The sequence below is a fragment of the Lipotes vexillifer genome, unplaced genomic scaffold (assembly GCF_000442215.2).
Source record: "Lipotes vexillifer unplaced genomic scaffold, Lipotes_vexillifer_v1.1 scaffold1347, whole genome shotgun sequence".
Lineage (NCBI taxonomy): Eukaryota > Metazoa > Chordata > Mammalia > Artiodactyla > Lipotidae > Lipotes > Lipotes vexillifer.
Window position 1 is genome coordinate 629,100 of NW_006796201.1, and position 19,613 is coordinate 648,712.

General features: G+C 48.9%; 1 protein-coding gene across 1 annotated transcript in view; it reads right to left on the reverse strand.

Moving 5' to 3' along the window:
- Positions 1–19,613, reverse strand: part of CNGB1 (cyclic nucleotide gated channel subunit beta 1) — a gene marked incomplete at its 3' end in the record, with an annotated part of 69,538 nt that overhangs the window by 19,674 nt on the left and 30,251 nt on the right. The window contains exons 17-25 of the mRNA XM_007468328.1: positions 15,727–15,886; positions 12,368–12,475; positions 10,138–10,295; positions 8,515–8,670; positions 7,159–7,367; positions 5,851–5,901; positions 5,507–5,593; positions 3,305–3,369; positions 2,277–2,399 (exon numbers count right to left, since the gene is read on the reverse strand). Of these exons, the coding sequence (XP_007468390.1) occupies positions 2,277–2,399; positions 3,305–3,369; positions 5,507–5,593; positions 5,851–5,901; positions 7,159–7,367; positions 8,515–8,670; positions 10,138–10,295; positions 12,368–12,475; positions 15,727–15,886 (1,117 nt within the window). The remainder of the gene's footprint in view (positions 1–2,276; positions 2,400–3,304; positions 3,370–5,506; positions 5,594–5,850; positions 5,902–7,158; positions 7,368–8,514; positions 8,671–10,137; positions 10,296–12,367; positions 12,476–15,726; positions 15,887–19,613) is intronic.

The window sequence follows — 19,613 nt, forward strand, 5'->3', positions numbered from 1 at the left end:
AGAAACGAAGTGACCTGCCCACTGCTAGCAGGTGGCAGCACCAGGAATGAGCTCCGGATTCCTGTTTCTAAAGCCTGTGCTCTGAATCTCCAGGCCCATCCCTGACCTTGACCCTAAGTGCTTCTGTCTCCTTCCCACACTGCCCTCCATCCTCATTATCACACAAACCCTCTCTTGACCTTTTCTTTTTTTCTTTTTTTTCCCTCACGGACAGGGCCCTAACCCCTAACCAGTTCATCTGTCTGCTTCCTGCCTGTCCTCCCCATCCATCCTCCCATCAGCCATCATTGGGAAAATCATCTTTCTGGGATTCCCCTGGGTCCTGTCATTCTCCTGCTTAAAAGGCTTTGAAAGGCAAGTGGTGAGAGTGTAAATGGGCAGCTTTCAATAACCAACCAAGCCTCAGAAATGAGGTGGTATACGGGAACTCTCTGTACTTTCCAATCCACTTTTCTGTAAACCCAAAACTGCTCTAAAAAAATAGTCTGTTAATTAAAAAAATAATAATTTTTTAAACACTTCATAAAATGTTCATACCCTTGGCCCTGCCACCCCTCTGTAGGAATTTATTATGAGGAAACTGTCAGACCAGAAGACAAAGATTCCTAAACACAGACACTCCCTGCAGCATCACGTGTCATCATGAAAAAACTGGAGACAACTTAAGTAGCCAATGACAAGGAAATGGCTAAATAAATGGTGGTATCTCTGTGTGGTGGGGCACTGGTATCATGGTTTTTAAAATTTTACTGATGGGAAAATATGCACAATATTATGTTATTCTATTTCCTTGTTGGTGACAATTCTTTTCACACTTTCACATTCCTAAAATAAGGATTAGTTTATAATCCATGTATACGTTTAGTGTAATATTTCCTTTTTTCCCAAAAAGCTATATTGACTCAATAATGTATCATAATCAACTGCATCTTAGACTCAAAGAAAGAGAGTATGTTCCCGATCTTTCTTTTATAATCAGAATATATATATATATGTGTATATGAACAGTAAAAAAGAGACTTTTGTCGGTTTTGCCTAGGGCAGCTCTACCCAATAAAAATATGATGTGATCCACATATGTAATTTAAAATTTTGAGCAACCACATTTTTGAAAAGTAAAAAGAGGTGAAATTAATTTCAATAATGTATTTCAGTTAACCCAAAATATCAAAATTAATATCATATCCACATGTAACCAATATTTTAAAACTTAGTAATAAGACACTAATCCAAAACCTGTGTGTTCACTACAGTTGCAGCGTATCTCAGTGGCCCTTGCACTTCAAGTACTGTAGTCGGCAGCCCGGGGCAGCCAGTGGCTTCGGTATGGCTCAGGTGGGAGGCTGCTTGGCAACCCAGCCCCGCTTCCCTCTCTGGATCTTTCCACACACCCTGCCCCCTCCAGCGACAGAGGACCGCTGGCTCCCTGACTCCACTATTTCGCAACTCCACACCTTTCTTCCTGCTGTTCCCTCCCCGCAGGATTCTCTGCCCCTTCCCTCCACCTACCCAGGCCAAGCTCAAACTTAACTTTTCAGAATTGACCATCCCACGCCTCCCTCCCCCCACCCAGGGCACTGGGCAGATGGTACCACACATAAGACTCTGTAGCCATGCTGTCTGGATTCAAATCCCAGCTGTCTGTGTGATCTGGGGAGGTCACTTCATGTCTGTTACCTCATCTGTAAAATGGAGATGCTGATGGTTCCTGTCTTGTGTGATTTTGGGGAGGATTAAGTGAGATACTATGTGAAGTGCTTAGAACAGGGCTGGTCTGTATAAGCCTTCTCCAACGCTTGCTATTATTAGTACTACTATCATTGTCACCATCATCAACATTTGAGAATGGACCTTTTTGTGTGGCAGCTCTCTGGACTGGCAAGTAGATTTCTCCTTGTTTGCCAGCTCCTCCACGGCTAGCAATGCCCAGGAAGCATGTCGAGTATTCCCTGGCCTTCGTCACGCCCACAGCCGTGCCCACAGGGTGGAGGAGTGGACACGCACGTGCTGTGAACTGGCCAACTCAGTAGACTTTGGGATGCTGAAAGGATCTTTCTAGCAGGTCTTGTTCCTGTCTGCCCCCTTTTGCCTGGCACGTGGCAGGTGCTCAGAAAATGTTAGATTAGTGAAGATGTGGAGACTTGGCCCTTGAACCTTATCATGACAATGATTCTTTGGGAGCGAGGTGACCTCGGCAACACGGCGGCAGTGGGACTCCTTTCTGGGAGTCTCGGTACCGTGAATTATTAAGACACAGGAGGAAGACTGTGGCTCACCTGTTTCCCACGCCATCATGAACCCAGTGAGTGGAGCCAAGGCCCTCATAGGCTGAAGCCCAGTAATACAGACATGAGTTCACATGTAGACTGTAGAGCAGGTAGGCTGTGGTCCTGATAACCCTGCAAAAGAAGGAAGGCATGAACACAGTAGCAGAAAGGCTGGCAATGACGTATCACCCCAGGGGTCAGAACTGCAGGGAACAAGCTAGTCTTCGCCCTTCCCAAAGCCCACCTCAGAGCCCTCCCTGTCGGAGCTGCACGGCCCTGCCCAGCTGTCTGGTGTGATGGACACTTGACCGATGGGAACCAGTGGCTGGACTCGGCCAACTGGCTGCTCTGTTGAGACTGTGCTGGTTAGGAATGGTGATACTTGAACAGAAAGTTGTCAAGACTGGGGGCTGGAATAGGCACAGAGCTACATATGCAGACAATGCCAGGGAAGTGGAAGAGCTGAGTGGGGGATGCACCGGGGCGGGGGGCAAAGAAGGGACAGATGCATACAGAGGAGCGCTGCTCCATGAGACATGTGGAGAGGAGCCCTGTCCCCGAGCGTGGCCTGGCTGGTCCTGGGTCCCAAGCTTGGACATCTGCAAGATGGCCCACTGTGTCCATACAGCCACTACCCCCGTGTTTGAGCGCTTAGGGGGGTCAGTTTCCTGAGCTGAGACTAAACTGAGGGCCAGCTCCCTGGAAATGCAGGGGAGCCGTGCATGTCAACCTACGTGAGCCCTCCTCACAATTGGGGGAAACGGGACATTCCTGGTTCTCTAAAGAACAAACATCCCTTCGCAGAAGGGCCAGGAAGAGGCCCGGCTTCCGGTGAGTGGCAGTGGCGAGGGGGCTTGGGGGCCAGGGGAGCCGAAAGGGGAAGTGATGGGGGTGGAGAATGCCTTGCTCCGTTCTTGCTGCAAATGTCCTGGGGCATGTGTGTACGTGCATGTGTGTGCACGTGTGCACTTGTGTGTGTGGTGTGTGTGTGTGTGTGTGTGTGTGTGTGTGTGTGTGTGTGTGTGTAGGGGTCTCACCTGTAAATGTAGGCTTTGCTGAGGATGGCTTCCAGGCGGTTGTTAAACTCGAAGAAGGCCATGTACTGGGAGAAACAGCAAAGCATCAGGGGCGGCCCGCTGCCCTCACCTCCTAGACCACTCCCCATAGACCCCCGGTTGGGAGCGGGTTGGAGAGTGAACATTCAAAATCAGAGGTCCTTAGCCCTTTGAGGAATGGGGGGCCAGAAACTCCATTTCCGAGTCTGATGGAAACCCTGGACCCTCTTCCTTGGAAATTACATGTAATCATGTTGTCACAGTTTGTGTATAACTTCAGGGGACTCCTAGACCTTCCAGATCCTATCATGAAACTTTTAAGGGACATGCATCCCAGGTTAAGGACCCTGTTTTCAAGGTTTACTAATAAAGACAACAATTATATAAAGAAACAGCCGCTCGCTGATCTCCTCGAAAGGCTTATTTATAATAATAAAAGTGTAAGATAACTGCCCATTACTGAGCCCCTTGTATGACTGCACTTTATACACTTTACCTTAGCACTTATTTACATGTATTACCCTTCTTTTACAGAGAGGAAACCGGCCCTCAGGGGAGCTCAGGAACTTGCCCAAAACACACAGCTGGTAAGTGACAGAGCCAGGGTTCGAAGCCAGATCACACTCAAAACTGCAAGCTCAGGGCTTCCCTGGTGGCGCAGTGGTTGAGAGTCCGCCTGCCGATGCAGGGGACACGGGTTTGCGCCCCGGTCCAGGAAGATCCCACATGCCGCGGAGCGGCTGGGCCTGTGAGCCATGGCCGCTGAGCCTGCGCGTCCGGAGCCTGTGCTCCGCAACGGGAGAGGCCACAGCGGTGAGAGGCCCGCGTAGCGCAAACAAAACAAAACAAACAAAAAAAACGGCAAGCTCTTTCCACAATGTTACACTTGCCTCTAGATCTCTGCACACATGTTGTTTGACCTTTGAAAATAACATTGACGAAGATTCCCTGGGGGCCATGCTAGCTGTCATCCAGGTGTTCGTTCTAATTTCCACCTGGAGTTTGCATCGCATGAAGAAGGACCACGGACTTGGATCCTCACCTTGGACCCAAAGAGCTGCATCCTCTGAGTCCTGCTAGATGTTAGGTGCTTGAGTTACATTCACTACTACCAACATGGACCAAGATATGGATCCAGCCTCTGGATCTGGGGTAAAACTTGGGCTGTGGATCTAACCCTCCTCACTCTGATGTATGGCTCTAAAGCAACCTCTGCCGCCCCTGGAAGGCTGGCATGTGTCAAATAAGACTGGTGCCACTTCCAGTTTCCCTCTTCCTCTGGGCAGCCAGGAAGCTCAGAAGCAGCTTTCATGCTCCATTCCAGATATGCTTTCTTCTCATCGAGGTACTTGCGTTCTTCCAGCTTTTCTCTGCCCTATTTCTCCAAGTTATTAAGGTTATTGCGTTTGCCTCTTTTGTAAATTCCCTCATTACCATTTTGGGGAAGAAGCATCAGGTATTATGTGAGGAGAAAGATGAATTTACTTGGTCTGCCAGAAAAATCCATTTGGGGGATCCTGAGTGCTCTGACTAGCTGTCCACTCTGGTCACATCAAAGGATGTTGCCAGGTCTCTACACTGTGTCACCCTCTCTGAGACATTGGCTCTGCCCCGGTGACAGGAGGAATGGTTGTAGTGACACTGTAATGACAACAACTAATGATGAAACAGGTGTCGGGCTGCACGTTCAAATCCATCCTGGGCACTTCCTGGCCCCTGTGACCTTGGGCAAGTCACCCAAGCTCTCCAAGCCTCTGCTTCTCCATCTTTTAGATGAAGACCATCATAAAGCAGAAGTCTCTCTGTTGAATCTCTATAGTAACTGAAAGCACAGACAGTGGAAACAGGCTGCCTGGGTTCAAATCCAGACTCTACTCCTTCCTACCTGTGTGACCTTGGGCAAGTTACTTAACCTCTCTGTGCCTCAGGCATCTCATTTGTGAAATTCTGGTACTAGCAACACTCATCTCACGCTGTTGAGGAGTAGGCACTTGTAAAGCCTCCAGAACAATATGTAACGCACAGCACAACTAAGAAGCGCTAACAATTGTAAGGAATTTCCCATCTCCCCTCGGGACCACCCTTCCCAGATGCCTCCTGCTCCCCAGTGCTGCTCAGGCCAGACATTAAGCTGCCACTGCAGGTGCAGAGCACGGAGGAGCTGAAGGCCTTGGATGGTCTTACCTTCAAACAGCGGGGCAAGCGCAGGAGGGGATTCACACCGAATTTCAAGTAGAGAAAGTCCAAGGGCAAGAGGCAGAGCATATCCATCTGAAATCCCAGCAGGACACCACAGTGCATAAAATAGTATATAACTCCCAGGGTTGTGGGCTGGGGTGAGTGGCAGGGGTCTCCACCTTCAATGAAAAGGTGAGGTCAGAATGCCCCTGGAGGGGCTAAAATTAGGGCAGGAGGCATCCTACCAATGAGCTCCAGCCTGTGCTGGTCCTGGCAGGAACCACGTCACATTGGCCCCAAAGCACCCAGGGACCCCAGAGACACCACCTCCCAAGATCCCTGGCACACACCTTAAAGCGCTGAGATTTCAGATAATTGTTGCGCATCTCCTTTTTGTCTGTCTGGAATGAAATGGAATACTGACTGTGAAATGGCCTAAGAGCTTAATCCCTGACCCCATGGGAGCAGCGATGGAAATCCCCGCACAACCTCCACCTTCCTGTTGAAGTAACAGCCCCATGGATGTGTAGCAGAATGGACCAGCAGAGCTTCGATGAAAGCCTCACAGTCTACAGATAGGGAGGGTCGAGCTCCTGGGGGTGGCGTGGTGGGGGAGGGGGGAGGTTGTCCAAGGTCACTCAGCTCAATTTCAACTTCTTGGATGGAAAGCAGGGACATTGAGCTTACTCTCTCTTACCTGGACCATTTGCAACATTATTCACTGAGGAGCTGGCCACTGCTCTGATCAGATCAGGAAAGAGGCTGCTCAGGGAATTCTCTTTCCTCTAAATCGTTTTAGAGGCTCAAACTCAACTTGTCTGCACACAGTGGAGCAGGCTCTGCCAGCATGGAATTTTGAAAAGTGACATGCACAGGGAGATGGGAACTCTGCCAAGTCACAATCAGGACTTAGGTTTTCTCCCTAATAAGTGCACCAGAGCACAGGGTCCCAAACTGGTCTGGGTAGTGCTGCAGGAAATGCTGATTGTCAGCAGATACCTGTGCTGAGCATTCTGCATACATCACCTCCATAGATCCTCACAGCCATGGTATGAGGTGGGAGTGATTACTGTCCCCATTTTACAGATGAGGAAACTGAGGCTCCAAGAGCCTGATACAGTTGTCCTGGTTGAGCCGAGATTTGAACCAGGTCTGCCTGTTCTAAAGGTCATTCTCTAGGCCACTTCTTTTTTTTTTCCTTTGCGGTATGTGGGCCCTTCACTTTTGTGGCCTCTCCCGTTGCGGAGCACAAGCTCCGGACCCGCAGGCCCAGCGGCCATGGCTCACGGGCCCAGCCGCTCCGCGGCATGTGGGATCTTCCCGGACCGGGGCACGAACCCGTGTCCCCTGCATCGGCAGGCGGACTCTCAACCACTGCGCCACCAGGGCAGCCCTAGGCCACTTCTTCATCTCTCATTCCATCAGGTGGTCCAGGAACCATTTCGCCCGTGAGCAAGACTTGATGTGTGTAATTTGAACATATCAAAGATGTGTGAAACAAGCGATGATGCTGTTGAATAAGCATGGGTGGACGTCCTGAGATTTCCTTGTTCATTTAGCTTCTGGTCCCTCCCAGCATCAGGGGTCAGCCCCACGAATGCTCTGGCTGCAGGGTCTGCTCCCAGCCACCCCCCACCCCCAACCTGTCTGGGACTCACAATGATGTCCCCGCCTCTGACAAACTGCAGACGCAGCTGGAACACGGTGATGTCCAGGAGGTAGATGAGGTCACACAGGTAATCCACCAGCAGCCAGAGGTGGATGTTGTCCGGCATCTGGTAGGGGAAGGCCCAGCGCACGGGAATCAGCCAACAGTTCCAGTTCCAGGCCAGCACCACGAAGAACAGCCACAGGATGTACATCAGGTCTGCAGGGGTGGGAGGGGGCGGGAATATGCTAGAACATCAGCCAGCGAAGGGCTCCTCGCCATGGGATGAGGGTGGGGCTTTCTGCTTCCCACTTGTCTGTCTGCACTTTCCTACAAGCACTATATGCGGCCCTCTGTAATTTGCGGGGGGGGACATGTAAAACTGTCTTTGATATAAAAATAAATCACGGCTAGGCCCTAACAAATTGAGTACTCTGAGTAGGGGATATGGGATATGGGGTCATTACTAGTTAATAGACAGCTAACCAGAAAACACTTTTGCTCTCATCCTTGTTGAAATTTTTCCAAAAATGTATTTCCTGCCTTTGTAAATACACAATAGTAAATAATGCATAGAAGATGGACAGATGGATACACAGATGGACAAGTGCATGGATGGATGGATGGATACTGTAAGTCACCTGGGCATTTTATCAGTTATTTATTTATTTATTTTTGTTTTTAATTTTTTTGACGGCGCTGGGCAGCTTGTGGGATCTTAGTTCCCCGACCGGCGATCAAACCCATGTCCCCTGCAGCAGAAGTGCAGAGTCCTAACCACTGGACCACCAGGGAATTCCCCCCACCTGGGCGTTTTAAAGGACCAATGGACACCAGGGTTGAAGTCCTGCCCCGCAAATGACTTCGTGTGTGTCCTTAGGAAAGTCCCTCTCTGGCACCTGTTCTGTCCTCCTCAGAGAAGTCATAAGGAGAAGTCAGATAAAAAAGGCAGGGAGACCCTTTGTAAACTGTGAAGTGCGGCACACATATGAAGCGTTGTTATTCCTGAAGAATACAAAATGGGCTAAAAGGCAAGTGAGAGGGACTTCACTTTAGATGTTGGAAGAAATTTTCCCCTTTTCTGCTCAGAGCAGCAGCTCTGGGAAGGAGCCAGGAAGAGCAGAGTAGAAAAAAGACTAGGCCAAGAGTCAGGAGTCGTGAGTCTGCCACTGACTAGTTGTGTCTTTAGGCCAGTTAACTTCTCTGTACCTTAGTTTGCTTGTCTGTTAAGATGGGTATGATCTTATGTTCCTAGTTCAGGGACTTTGTTTGTTTGGGGCCCGCCCTTGCACTGCCCCCACCCCCTCCCATTCTCCTGCCCTCTCATGTGACATGTGGCAACGCCCACCGCCTTCCCAGGACTCACTGGTCAGCGGGTCGATGCTCTGGGGAAACTGGTACCTCTTCCAGGGGTGGCGTTTGAACTTGCAGCAGAGCATTTCACAATAGTGTTCCTCCTCCACCTGCCCCGCTTCAGCTGGCTTCACATCCAGGGCCGGCTCTGGGGCTTTCTTGGCTGGGGCTGTGGGATGACACTGTGACCCTCTGACCCAGCCCTGAGGCTCGGGTAGCGGATGCAAAGAGAAGGCTCTCAGGACTTCCCTGGTGGCGCAGTGGTTAAGAATCCACCTGCCAGTGCAGGGGACATGGGTTCGAGCCCCGGTCCGGGAAGACCCCACACACTGCGGAGCAACTAAGCCTGTGTGCCACAACTACTGAAGCCCGCGAACCACAACTACTGAAGCCCGTGCGCCACAACTACTGAAACCCATGCACCTGGAGCCTGTGCTCCACAACAAGAGAAGTCACCGTAATGAGAAGCCCGCACACTGCAACGAAGGGTAGCCCCTGCTCGCCACAACTAGAGAAAGCCCGCACGCAGCAACAAAGACCCAACGCAGCCAAAAATTAATTAATTATTAATTAATTAATTAATTAAAACAAAAAAAAGAGAAGGCTCCCAACTGCAGACTCTGGAACTAAAGCTGAGGGGACCCTGGCACCATCCCATAACCTGCTACAAGCTCTGGGTGCTCTCCTGCAGCAAACCACAAAGATCCTCCTTAATAGCAACGTGGGCACCTGCTCTGAACTCTTAACAGGTACCAGTCTGGGACTGCTTCTCAGGAACTGCCTAAAATCAGGTGTTTCTGGGCAAGTTGGATGTTTCAGTTGAGTGTGTGCTTGTGTGTCTGTGATTGGACCCCTTGGTTTCTCTGGAGGGCTAGGGGCATTGGTACCCAGAACTTCCACCACCCAGGGCCAGAAATCAGGAAAACATTGTTCTAGGTTTTTCAGAGCAGAAATCTCAGCTGTCTCATCTCTAAAACAAGACATCAAATGGGATCACGGTTTTCCTGTGCATCTATGGTGATGTTGTTGGTGACCTAGAAATTGGTTCTTACAGGTTTAATATGGCTGTGTTTCCAGGTTTAGGAGTGTGAAGTCAGGCTCTGCTAGGTCCACTGTTGGCACCATGAGTTCTAAGGCACAATCCTCCTTTGAAAAGACCTAGAAAACCTCCCTGGCGAGACAGCATGGTTCTTATTTCCTCCTGGCACTTTGAAAGCAGGAAACTTTCAGGTAACCCCATAAGAATATTGCAATGGAGGCCTCTGAAAAATAAGACTGTGTAGTTCCAGAGTGGGTTATGGACACCATCTAAGTGCAAGACCATGAGATACATCCCAGGATGGACCACCTGCCCGCCAGTGGGAAAGGGGCAGGGGGTCAACAAGGGAACTTGCCCTGTGGGAGGGAGAGCCAAGTACAACTGGATCACTGGTCAGAACTTTGACATTCTTTCCTCCCCTGGACACGTAGCTAAACCTGTACATAAAGGACCTCAAATTCCAGAGAATGGAGATCTGGGCTTCTCTCAAGCACCCCAACCGTTTCCTTGGGGCCACCCTCCCCAAGAATTGACAGGGCCCTTAAGGGGCCCCACCCCACCCCTGGTCAGGCGGCCCAGCCCCAGCTCTGGACTCACAGGGCTTGGGGCTCTCTTCATCAGAGGTGACATCAGGGTCGATGAGCTTCTCCTTCACCTGCTCCGTCCGCTCCTTGAAAAGCTTCACCAGCTCCTGGAGCCGGTTGTTGATGAGGGCACTGGTCTGGCTGTCTGTGGAGGCTGTGCGGTCCTGGTCACTGAGGGAACACCACCCAGAGCTAAGCGGGCTGCGTGGGGAGGGACCCCCGCGCCACCGGGCAAGAGCTGAATCTGTATCCCACCTGGCCTCAGCGGGTAAATCCTGGCCCAGTCTTCTTCTGACATCAAAACATCAAACCCACCTTAATATCTCCTGGGAGGAAATTCAGTCTGGGATTAACACCCGGGTGCCCAGCTTTCAGAAAATGTACCACGAATGCTCTGATTCAGATGGGCAATTCCAAAAAAACCTGGATTCCACTTGTGATTTAGGGGGAAACTCTGGAACTCAGTTCAGGCCTGTTAGTCTCAGTTTGGGGTTCACATGAGATACAGGACAGATCAGAGAGGGGACAGGGGCTACTTTTTTAGGCTTAGGAAATAACTGATGGAAAAAACAGTGCAGGGAATTCCCTGGCTGTCTGGTGGTTAGGACTCTGTGCTCTCACTGCCGAGGGCCCAGGTTCGATCCCTGGTCAGGGAACTAAGATCCTAGAAGCTGCACAGCGCAGCCTAAATAAATAAATATTAAAAACAGTGCAGATACATTACATATTCTTTTAATTTATAGGACTTTAAACTGCATGAACTTGCAGCAAGGGAGAGACAGACACAGACAGAGAATGAATGATAGTCTTCCGCTCAGTGTGTGTCAAGAGCCCTGGGTGAGTTGAGACAGGCGGCCGTGTGAACCAGCCGATGTTCTGTGTTCTCCTCTGAGTAGCCTGTGATCTTCTTGCTGAGCTGAGGGTAACACTAATGTTTACAGATCTACTGTTTTTTCTCATACATTGAGGCACTGAAACGCAAGCCAGCTACTCTTGTGCTCAGTTGAGGGAGCTAGCTGGAGAAAAGCAGTGTGTGGGGGGGTCATAATGAGAGATGGCGCTGGGGGGCGGAGGAGACACGAGCTGCTCACCCACACCCACTCCCTCCTGCAGGGAGGGGTCACCACGCAGCCAGGGACTACGTTGCCCAGGTGTGGCCGTGTGAGCTCTCACGGGTGGACATGCTAGTGCAATTCCGAGCCTCCCTGTGGAAAAGCGGCCTGGCACTCCCCCTTTCTAGTGGTGACCAGCAGGGTCTTGAAAGCCACACAAAGGTGGCAGAGCCACTGTTGGCTGGGGCCCTAAATGACTGCAGGGGGCAGAGCCTTCCACTGACCTGAAACACACCACCAGTGACACACCTGTGACATATTAGATGTCTTGTTCCTTAAGCCACTGAATCATTGAGGTCTATTTGTTATAGCATCTTAACCTACTGAGGTAATACATGGGGTTCCATGCTGACCACCTTAAGAGTTTTCAAAGGTAATTGTTATTATTGTACCTGATTTCTGGCTTATTTTCTGATATTAAACCCTACTCCTACCCCTACCCTACTGCATAAGATGTGACTCCACTGTATGCTAAAACGGATCACTGGACTATAAGTGAGGTTTGGGTTTTTTCCTGCTTCTTTTGCTTTTCTGAACTTTCCACAATACTGTTAAGCATAAACTCCATAAAATTATGGACAGAAAAACAGACTGGAAGGGAAGTATATTATCTCCTAAGGTCACTCCAAAAGCTATGGCAGGAGAGGAGGTGAGGATCCCAGGCCAGAGCCCAGGGCTGGGGTACTCACTGTCACCAGCCGACGTAGACCCTTCAGGAAAACACCTCCCACTGGCCCAGCCCTTGTGACACTTCGATGTCAGAGACACAGGTCCCGATGCCCTCGTAGTGGCCTCTGAACATTGTTCCACAGACCAGCTGCATCAGAATCACCTGGGGAGCTTATAAAGATGTGGATTCCCCACGGCCCACTCTCTGTGGTTCTGGACACAGCTGGGCCCAGAGTTTGAGCCCATTCTGCAGACCAGATTTTTCAGAATTTCTGGGCTGGTCAGAAGCAGCCTGGACAGGAGACCCGGCCCTCTCTTACTGCCGGGAAGCCACTGGCACAGTCTGCCTTGGGGTAGAAGGTTCTAAAAACATCCATTCTCCCCCCAACTCACCTCCCTTTGCTTGCCCATCGCCGCCCAGACTTCTGATTCCCTGAGACCCCAGAGGTGGCCCCCACTTACTCAGTGCCCTGCGGGCTGGTGGGGTCCGAACAAGCGACCACGGGCGATACAGCCGGTGACAGCATCTTGAGCTCTTCAGCCTCATCATCTTGGGAGCACAGCCTCTTCCTGCAAGAGCACAGACATGGAAGGGAGGGGCCTTCAGGGAGGCAGGGGCCGCTGCGAGGGGATGAATCAACTTTGAGCCCTGCAGATCACCCAGAGTGAATCCTGGCGGGGGAGGTGGGGACAGAGGATGGTGCGAGGACCAAAGGGTCCTCGCTTGCCTGCAGGGAAACAAAAAAGAGAAGAGGGGACACATCCAACCTCTGGATCTCGGTCTCTGCATCCATTCAATGGCCTAGCATAAAAGTAACAGCACTGACTTGGGATCGGGCAAACCCGAATTTGCACCCCAGCCCTGCTTCTTCCCAGTGTGTGACCTTGGCAATTTACTCAAACCCTCTGAGCTGCCTCAGTTTTCCCCCTCTATAAAATGGGACTAAATCTACCCAATTCAGTGAGGTGCTTATCACTCAGTCGGGTCTCAGTTTAAATATCCTTCTGCCTTCCACTTCCCAGTCTGAGGGCACTGCCCTTCCCAGGCCACCCCGTCCCCTTCTCCATCACACCACCCTTCCAGCTACTGAGAAGGTGCGAGGGCTCACATTCCATCTTATTAACTCTCCTGGAAGCTCAGCTTCTCTCCCTTTGCAGATGTGCCCCTGGCTGGAAAAGTTGACACCCACGGGCCATGAAGTCTGTTTTCCAGCTCATGATGTGACCTGGGGAAAGCCCATCCCCGCCTGGAGTTCCCGCTTCCCTATCTGAAGAATGAAGATTAAATTATGCCCAGGTCCCCCATCATTCAGTCCAAGTCTGCCACAGAGTGCTGCATTTGGAATCACTGGTGTCTCAGCTAATGGTGTCTAGATTTGAATCCGCTTGGTACTCTTCCCATACTCAACCACTGTGACTCAGGATTCCATCATCAGGGCTTGTAAAGGGATACAGTCAGAGGGATGTGCAGCATTATTCCACAAGGCTCTGAAACCACCCTATTACCTTCTGCCAACTCGCCTAGAATGGCAAAACTCATGGGCTCACCTCTTTTTTTTTTTTTTTTTTTTTTTTTTTGGTCGAGTTCTGGCTCCATGCTTCACCCCTGTTGGACACTCAGCAAATATTCATTACCAATTGTGAAGGTTATTCTAACAGTGCTGGGGGAAGAAACCATACATGATTAGTAAATCCTGCATGTCCTTTTCACTTTCAGATAATCCTATAACTGTGCCCCTGAAACATAGTGTTTAAGTTACTAGATTATTTAGGGAATCATAGGTAGAGGACTTACGTCATAAGAAAGAAGAAGAGTTTGTTGGTACTTATTTTGACCGGCAGGCGGACTCTCAACCACTGCGCCACCAGGGAAGCCCGGGCTCACCTCTTTTATGCTCTAACTAAAAGGATGCCTGCAAACAAGAAGACTGGGGCAAAAATCTCACAACTGGGACTTAAATTCAGGCCTCCTACTCCCAGCCCAGTGCCCTCTCCGGGCCTGGAGAGAATCCAGAGTGTGGAACTAAATCAGCAGCTATGCTCCTCCAGCACCGCCCAGTGCCTGGCCCTGTGCTGAACACCTCACATACAGTAGCTTGTTGAATTTTCATAATCCTAGTAGACAGGGGATGTTTGGGATTCACTCCAAACCACAGCATTGCACTGTGAGAAGGGCCTTGCCCGTGTGCCCCTCTGTTTTGGTGGCTTTTCTGCTCCCATCAGTTGCCCCCAGTGCTCATTCCATCCTGGACCACAGGCAGCCGCACTGGCCTCTCATGTCAGGCATCAGAATTCCTTCTTGGCGCCAAGCTCAGGCTGAGGCTTCCCAGTTTCTCACAGTCACATTCTCCTTAGCACTCTCTGGAAAAATCTTGTGTGATTATTTGTTCATTGTCTATCTCGGCCCCACTGGAATGTCAGCTCCATGAGGGCAGGCCCCTCTCAGGCTTCTCCCTGATGCAACCACAGCAGCTAGAGCAGAGCCTGGCACATAAAGATGTTCAGTAAATGTTTGCAAATGAATGAAAGAATGATAATAAGAGGAGCCTCACAGACCCAGCTCATAAGCAAAAGGCAGGAGGCTTTGATTCTTGTCCCAAGTGATCTTAGTCCCCTCCCTCCTCCCGAATATCCACCTTTAACCCAGCCTGTACAGTTTCCCTACCCTTATAAAGGGAACAGAGGGAGGTAGACCAGATGTCTACAATTATGGTGGTGCCCTGTCTTCTGCTCTCTGTACTCTGTGCATGATTCAATGAATTAAACGTGAGGACTGATGTGTCTGTGAGCTGTGTTCCAAGGCTGGGTGAGATTATGACTCTTTTCTCCACATCAAAATCTGGGAGCCTTCTGTTTGCTACGTCCAGCCATCTCTGCTTTGGCAGTCTTCTGACCTCAGCTGAGAAATTACTCAAGGGTTCATGGATAAAAGCAAGAATTAATCAAGAAAAAAAGAACCATCCCTCAATCTAGCTAGCAAAGGAGATGCACTGGCAGCTCCCCTTTAGCTTAATTAACCATTCACAAAACACTGTACTGCACTTCACAGACGACCTACAGCTCTGTGCAGGCCCTCTCTCAGTTACCTGGCTCAGGCTGTCCAAAACCAACTCTAACCATGCAGCAACTAACTTATCTCGAGAGGCACAAAAATGCATGCAACCCTGACCAGGAAACCCACTCTCAAGAAAGGAGCCCAAGGACAGAGGGCAGAAGACCAAAGAGATATTTGTAGCACCACTGTGGACAGTATTCAACAACAGAGGATTGTTATGTCTATCCTGGCACATGGAGCTGGAGGATGTCAACACAGCATCACAATGCGTGTTAAGGAGACGGACTAGCAATACGGAAAAGGGCTCAATAAAAAAGATGTGGTCTCAGATGAGATACGATCCAATCACTCCTTCAACTAAAACCACTCAAAAGCATGGGCCCACAAACAAGGTATGGAAGAGAAGGCAGAAAAATAAAAGTAGCACCTAGAGTGGTGGGAATAGGGATGGTTATTATATCTAGTGTTCTTTGGTATGTCCATTGTATTATTTAACAATAAAATTAGCCCTGTCACATTTATTACCCCCTTCAAACGTACAATTGAGGGTATTCTGGGCAGGGCTTCCTCAGAGAGCTCTTTCTATAGAGGCTGAAGCCAGAAATTAGGAGAACTGAAAATGGTGGGACCAGAGTCCCAGCGCCGACAGCAACGCACTGAGTGACTTGGGCCAGCTTCTTCCCCTCTCTGGCCCCAGTGTCCTCAAATGCCAAATGCACAGGTGGCACAGTGCTATGAAAAGCCCAAGAGAAGCATAAAAGGTGACCTGAGGCTCCCCGTGGCTGATCCTGGGACGCGAAGTGTGTCGGATTCGGCAGGAGACGGGGGCAGCGGCCCGGGAGAGGGTGGATTCTCCTCGCTGAGGGGCTGGCCATCGGCAGCAGCGTCTTCCACCTGCACTTCCGGGTGCTCTTCTGTGGCAGGTACTGGGGAGAGGAAGGAGGCACAGCGTCAGAGGGAAGCCACGTCCCAGGGCCTTGCTGTGTTCTACAGGGGAGCCACAGAAAGCGTGTGTGGAGGGGCCTCTGGAAGCCTTGCCTCCCAACAGGGCCCACAGGAGAGATCCATGCAGGGGGCACAACGATGCAGAGCCCGGGGCCCTCTGACAGCCACGCCCATGCCAGCCACTAACCCAGGAGCCACAGAAGAAGCCACGATGCCACAGAAGCCACAGGAGCTCCTGAACACAGCCTGGAGCCCAGCTCTCCAAAACCCAGCCTGGTTTCCCTGGGCCTGGAGAAGCATCAAGGCCCTGAGGTGGGTGATGCGGGTGCATCACTCAGATAGGACATGGGGAGCCTGGGGGTGCCACGTCCTAGGGCCTGGCCCGGTGCGGCCGGGCTCAGCTGCTTCCCCTCTCTGGGCCTCAGTTTCCCCATCCCAAGGTAGGAGTGACAAGGCTTTCCCAGGCCTGTGGGGGCATGAGACATGGGGCTAAAGGGCCTCACACCCTTTTTATATTTCATTTACCATGTTGTGTCAATCTCTGCTGTACAGCAAAGTGACTCAGTTATACACATATCAACATTCTTTTTAATATTCTTTTCTATTATGGTTTGTCACAGGATACTGAATATAGTTCCCTGTGCTCTACAGTAGGACCTTGTTGTTTATCCATCCTATGTATAATAGTTTACCTCTGCTAATCCCAAACTCCCAGTCCTTCCCTCCCCACCCCCCTCCCCTTTGGCAACCACCAGTCTGCTATGTCTGTGTGTCTGTTTCTGTCTTGTAGATAGGTTCATTTGTGCCATATTTAGATTCCACATGTAAGTGATATCATATGGTATTTGTCTTTCTCTTTCTGACTTACTTCACTTGGTGTGATAATCTCTGGTTGCATCCATGTTGCTACAAATGGCCTTATTTCATTCTTTTTTATGGCTGAGTAGTATTCCATTGTATATATGCACATCTTCTTTATCCATTCTTCTGTCAGTGGACATGTAGGTTGTTTTCACATCTTGGCTATTGTGAATAGTGCTGCTATGAACATAGGGGTGCATGCATCTTTTTGAATTATAGTTTTGTCTGGGTATATGCCCAGGAGTGGGATTGCTGGATCATATGGCAACTCTAGTTTTAGTTTTCTGAGGAACCTCCATACTGTTCTCCATAGTGGCTGCACCAATTTACATTCCCACCAACAGTATAGGAGGGTTCCCTTTTCTCCACACCCTCACCAGCATTTGTTATTTGTAGACTTTTTAATGATAGCCATTCTGACCAGTGTGAGGTGGTACCTCACTGCAGTTTTGATTTGCATTTCTCTAATAATTAGTGATGTTGAGCATCTTTTCATGTGTCTGTTGGCCATCTCTATGCCTTCTTTGGAGAAATGTCTATTAACGTCTTCTGCCCATTTTTCAATTGGGTTGCTTTGTTGTTGTTCTTGAGTTGTTTGAGCTGTTTGTATATTTTGGAGATTAAGCCTTTGTCTGTCACATCATCTGCAAATATTTCCTCCCATTCCCTAGGTTGTCTTTTTTTTGTTTTTTGTTTTTGTTTTTAATGGTTTCCTTTGCTGTGCAAAAGCTTGTAAGTTTGATTAGGTCCCATTTGTTTATTTTTGCTTTTATTTCTATTGCCTTGGGAGACTGACCTAAGAAAACATTGATACTATTTATGTCAGAGAATGTTTTGCCTATGTTCTCTTCTTGGAGTTTCATGGTGTCATGTGTTACGTCTGAGTCTTTAAGCCATTTTGAGTTTATTGTTGTGTATGCTGTGAGGGTGTGTTCTACTTCATTGATTTACATGCAGCTGTCCAACTCTCCCAGCACCACTTTCTGAAGAGACTGTCTTTTCCCCATTTTATATTCTTGCCTTCTTTGTCAAAGATTAATTGACTGTAGGTGTGTGGGTTTATTTCTGGGCTCTCTATTCTGTTCCATTGATCCGTATGTATGTTTTTGTACCAGTACGATGCTGTTTTGATTACGGTAGCTTTGTAGTATTGTCTGAAGTCTGGGAGAGTTATGCCTCCTTCTTTGTTTTTTTTCCTCAGGATTGCTTTGGTAATTCTGGGTCTTTTATGGTTCCATATAAATTTTTTGATTATTTGTTCTAGTTCTGTGAGAAATGTCTTGGGTATTTTGATAGGGATCATATTAAATCTGTAGATTGCTTTGGGTAGTATTGTCATTTTAACAATATTAATTCTTCCAATCCAAGAGCATGGGATATCTTTCCATTTCTCTGAATCCTCTTTAATTTCCTTTATTAATGTTTCATAGTTTTCAGTGTATAAGTCTTTCACCTCCTTGGTCAGGTTTATTCCTAGGTATTTTATTTTATTTTTTTCTGGTGCTGTTTTAAAAGGTATTCTTTTTTTACATTCCCTTTCTGATATATCATTGTTAGTGTGAAGAAATGCAACCAATTTTTGAATGTTTATCCTGTGTCCTGCTACTTTGCTGAACTCATTTATTAGATCTAGTGGTTTTTGCGTGGAGTCCTTAGGATTTTCTATATACAGTATCACGCTTTTGCATATAGTGACAATTTTACCTCTTCAGGCCCTCACAGGAGAGAGCCACGGTGCGGCGGGGACGTCCCCCTGCTTCCCTGAAGACCTTGAGGGAGGTGAGCTGGAGATGGGCCAGGGGCGTGGAGGCAGCCAGTACAAGGGCAGCTTCTCAAAAATGCTCAGGGCCCTGGGGTGCCCCAGCATGGCCCCCAGGCAGCAAAAAAACACCCTGGTCTCAGCATCCATGAGGCTGTCTCACGGAACCTGGGAAGGAGAAGGTGGTCCCCTTACCCCCTGCCTCGCCTGCATAAGACCTTATGAGCTCAATCACTCCCAGGGGAGGGCGGGGAACTCCTAAGCCTGATGTTTCATTTCCTGCCAGCTTGGCAGAGTAGAAACTCAAAGTAGAAATTATATTCGTTTATATTATACTGATTTATAGAATAAGAATACTGTAATCCCAACTATAAAGAATATCTTATGCTTAAATTGGTTTAGAGAATAATAATATTTACTGTTAAGCACTTCTCATATGCCTGCTAGGCACTAGTTTCACTAAACTCTAAGCGCTTTATATATATAAACTCCTTCATCGTTCCAGCCACTCTATGAGTGTTACCTGTTACCATTGTCCCCATTTTGTGGAGAAGGAAACCGAAGCACAGAGAGATTAAGAAACTTTCAGCAGAGCCCAGATTTGGACCCAGGCAGCCTGGCTCCAGAGCTGAAACTCTTATCCCATCCTGAGGTTGGTGACCAGCATATGTAGAGGCCTCTGTCAAAATAAAACCTCGGCTGAGAGGTGCCAAGCAGCACCATTGAAATGGGAATAATGTTCTCACTACATGCTGTCACCGCCTTGTCTGCAGCATCTAAGATCATCGTGTGTCCTACTGCTTAGATTGGGCATAGGTAGAAACCATACATAAGACCCGCAAACCATCACTGAAGGACCTTGCTCTTGATCCTAGATAGTAAATGTTTTAGAACGAAGTCTGGGGAAGAAAGCCTTGATGTACATCTCTCTGTTAATCTGTGCTGTAAATTCGACCACTAGTGTGACCAATACCAAGCCTTATATAAATCCCTGTTTTTCAAATCTTTTAACTATTTGAAAGATTTTTTTGACTGACAATATTTTCTATTTCTCTACTTGTTTTACTTTTTTTTTTTTTTTTTTTTTT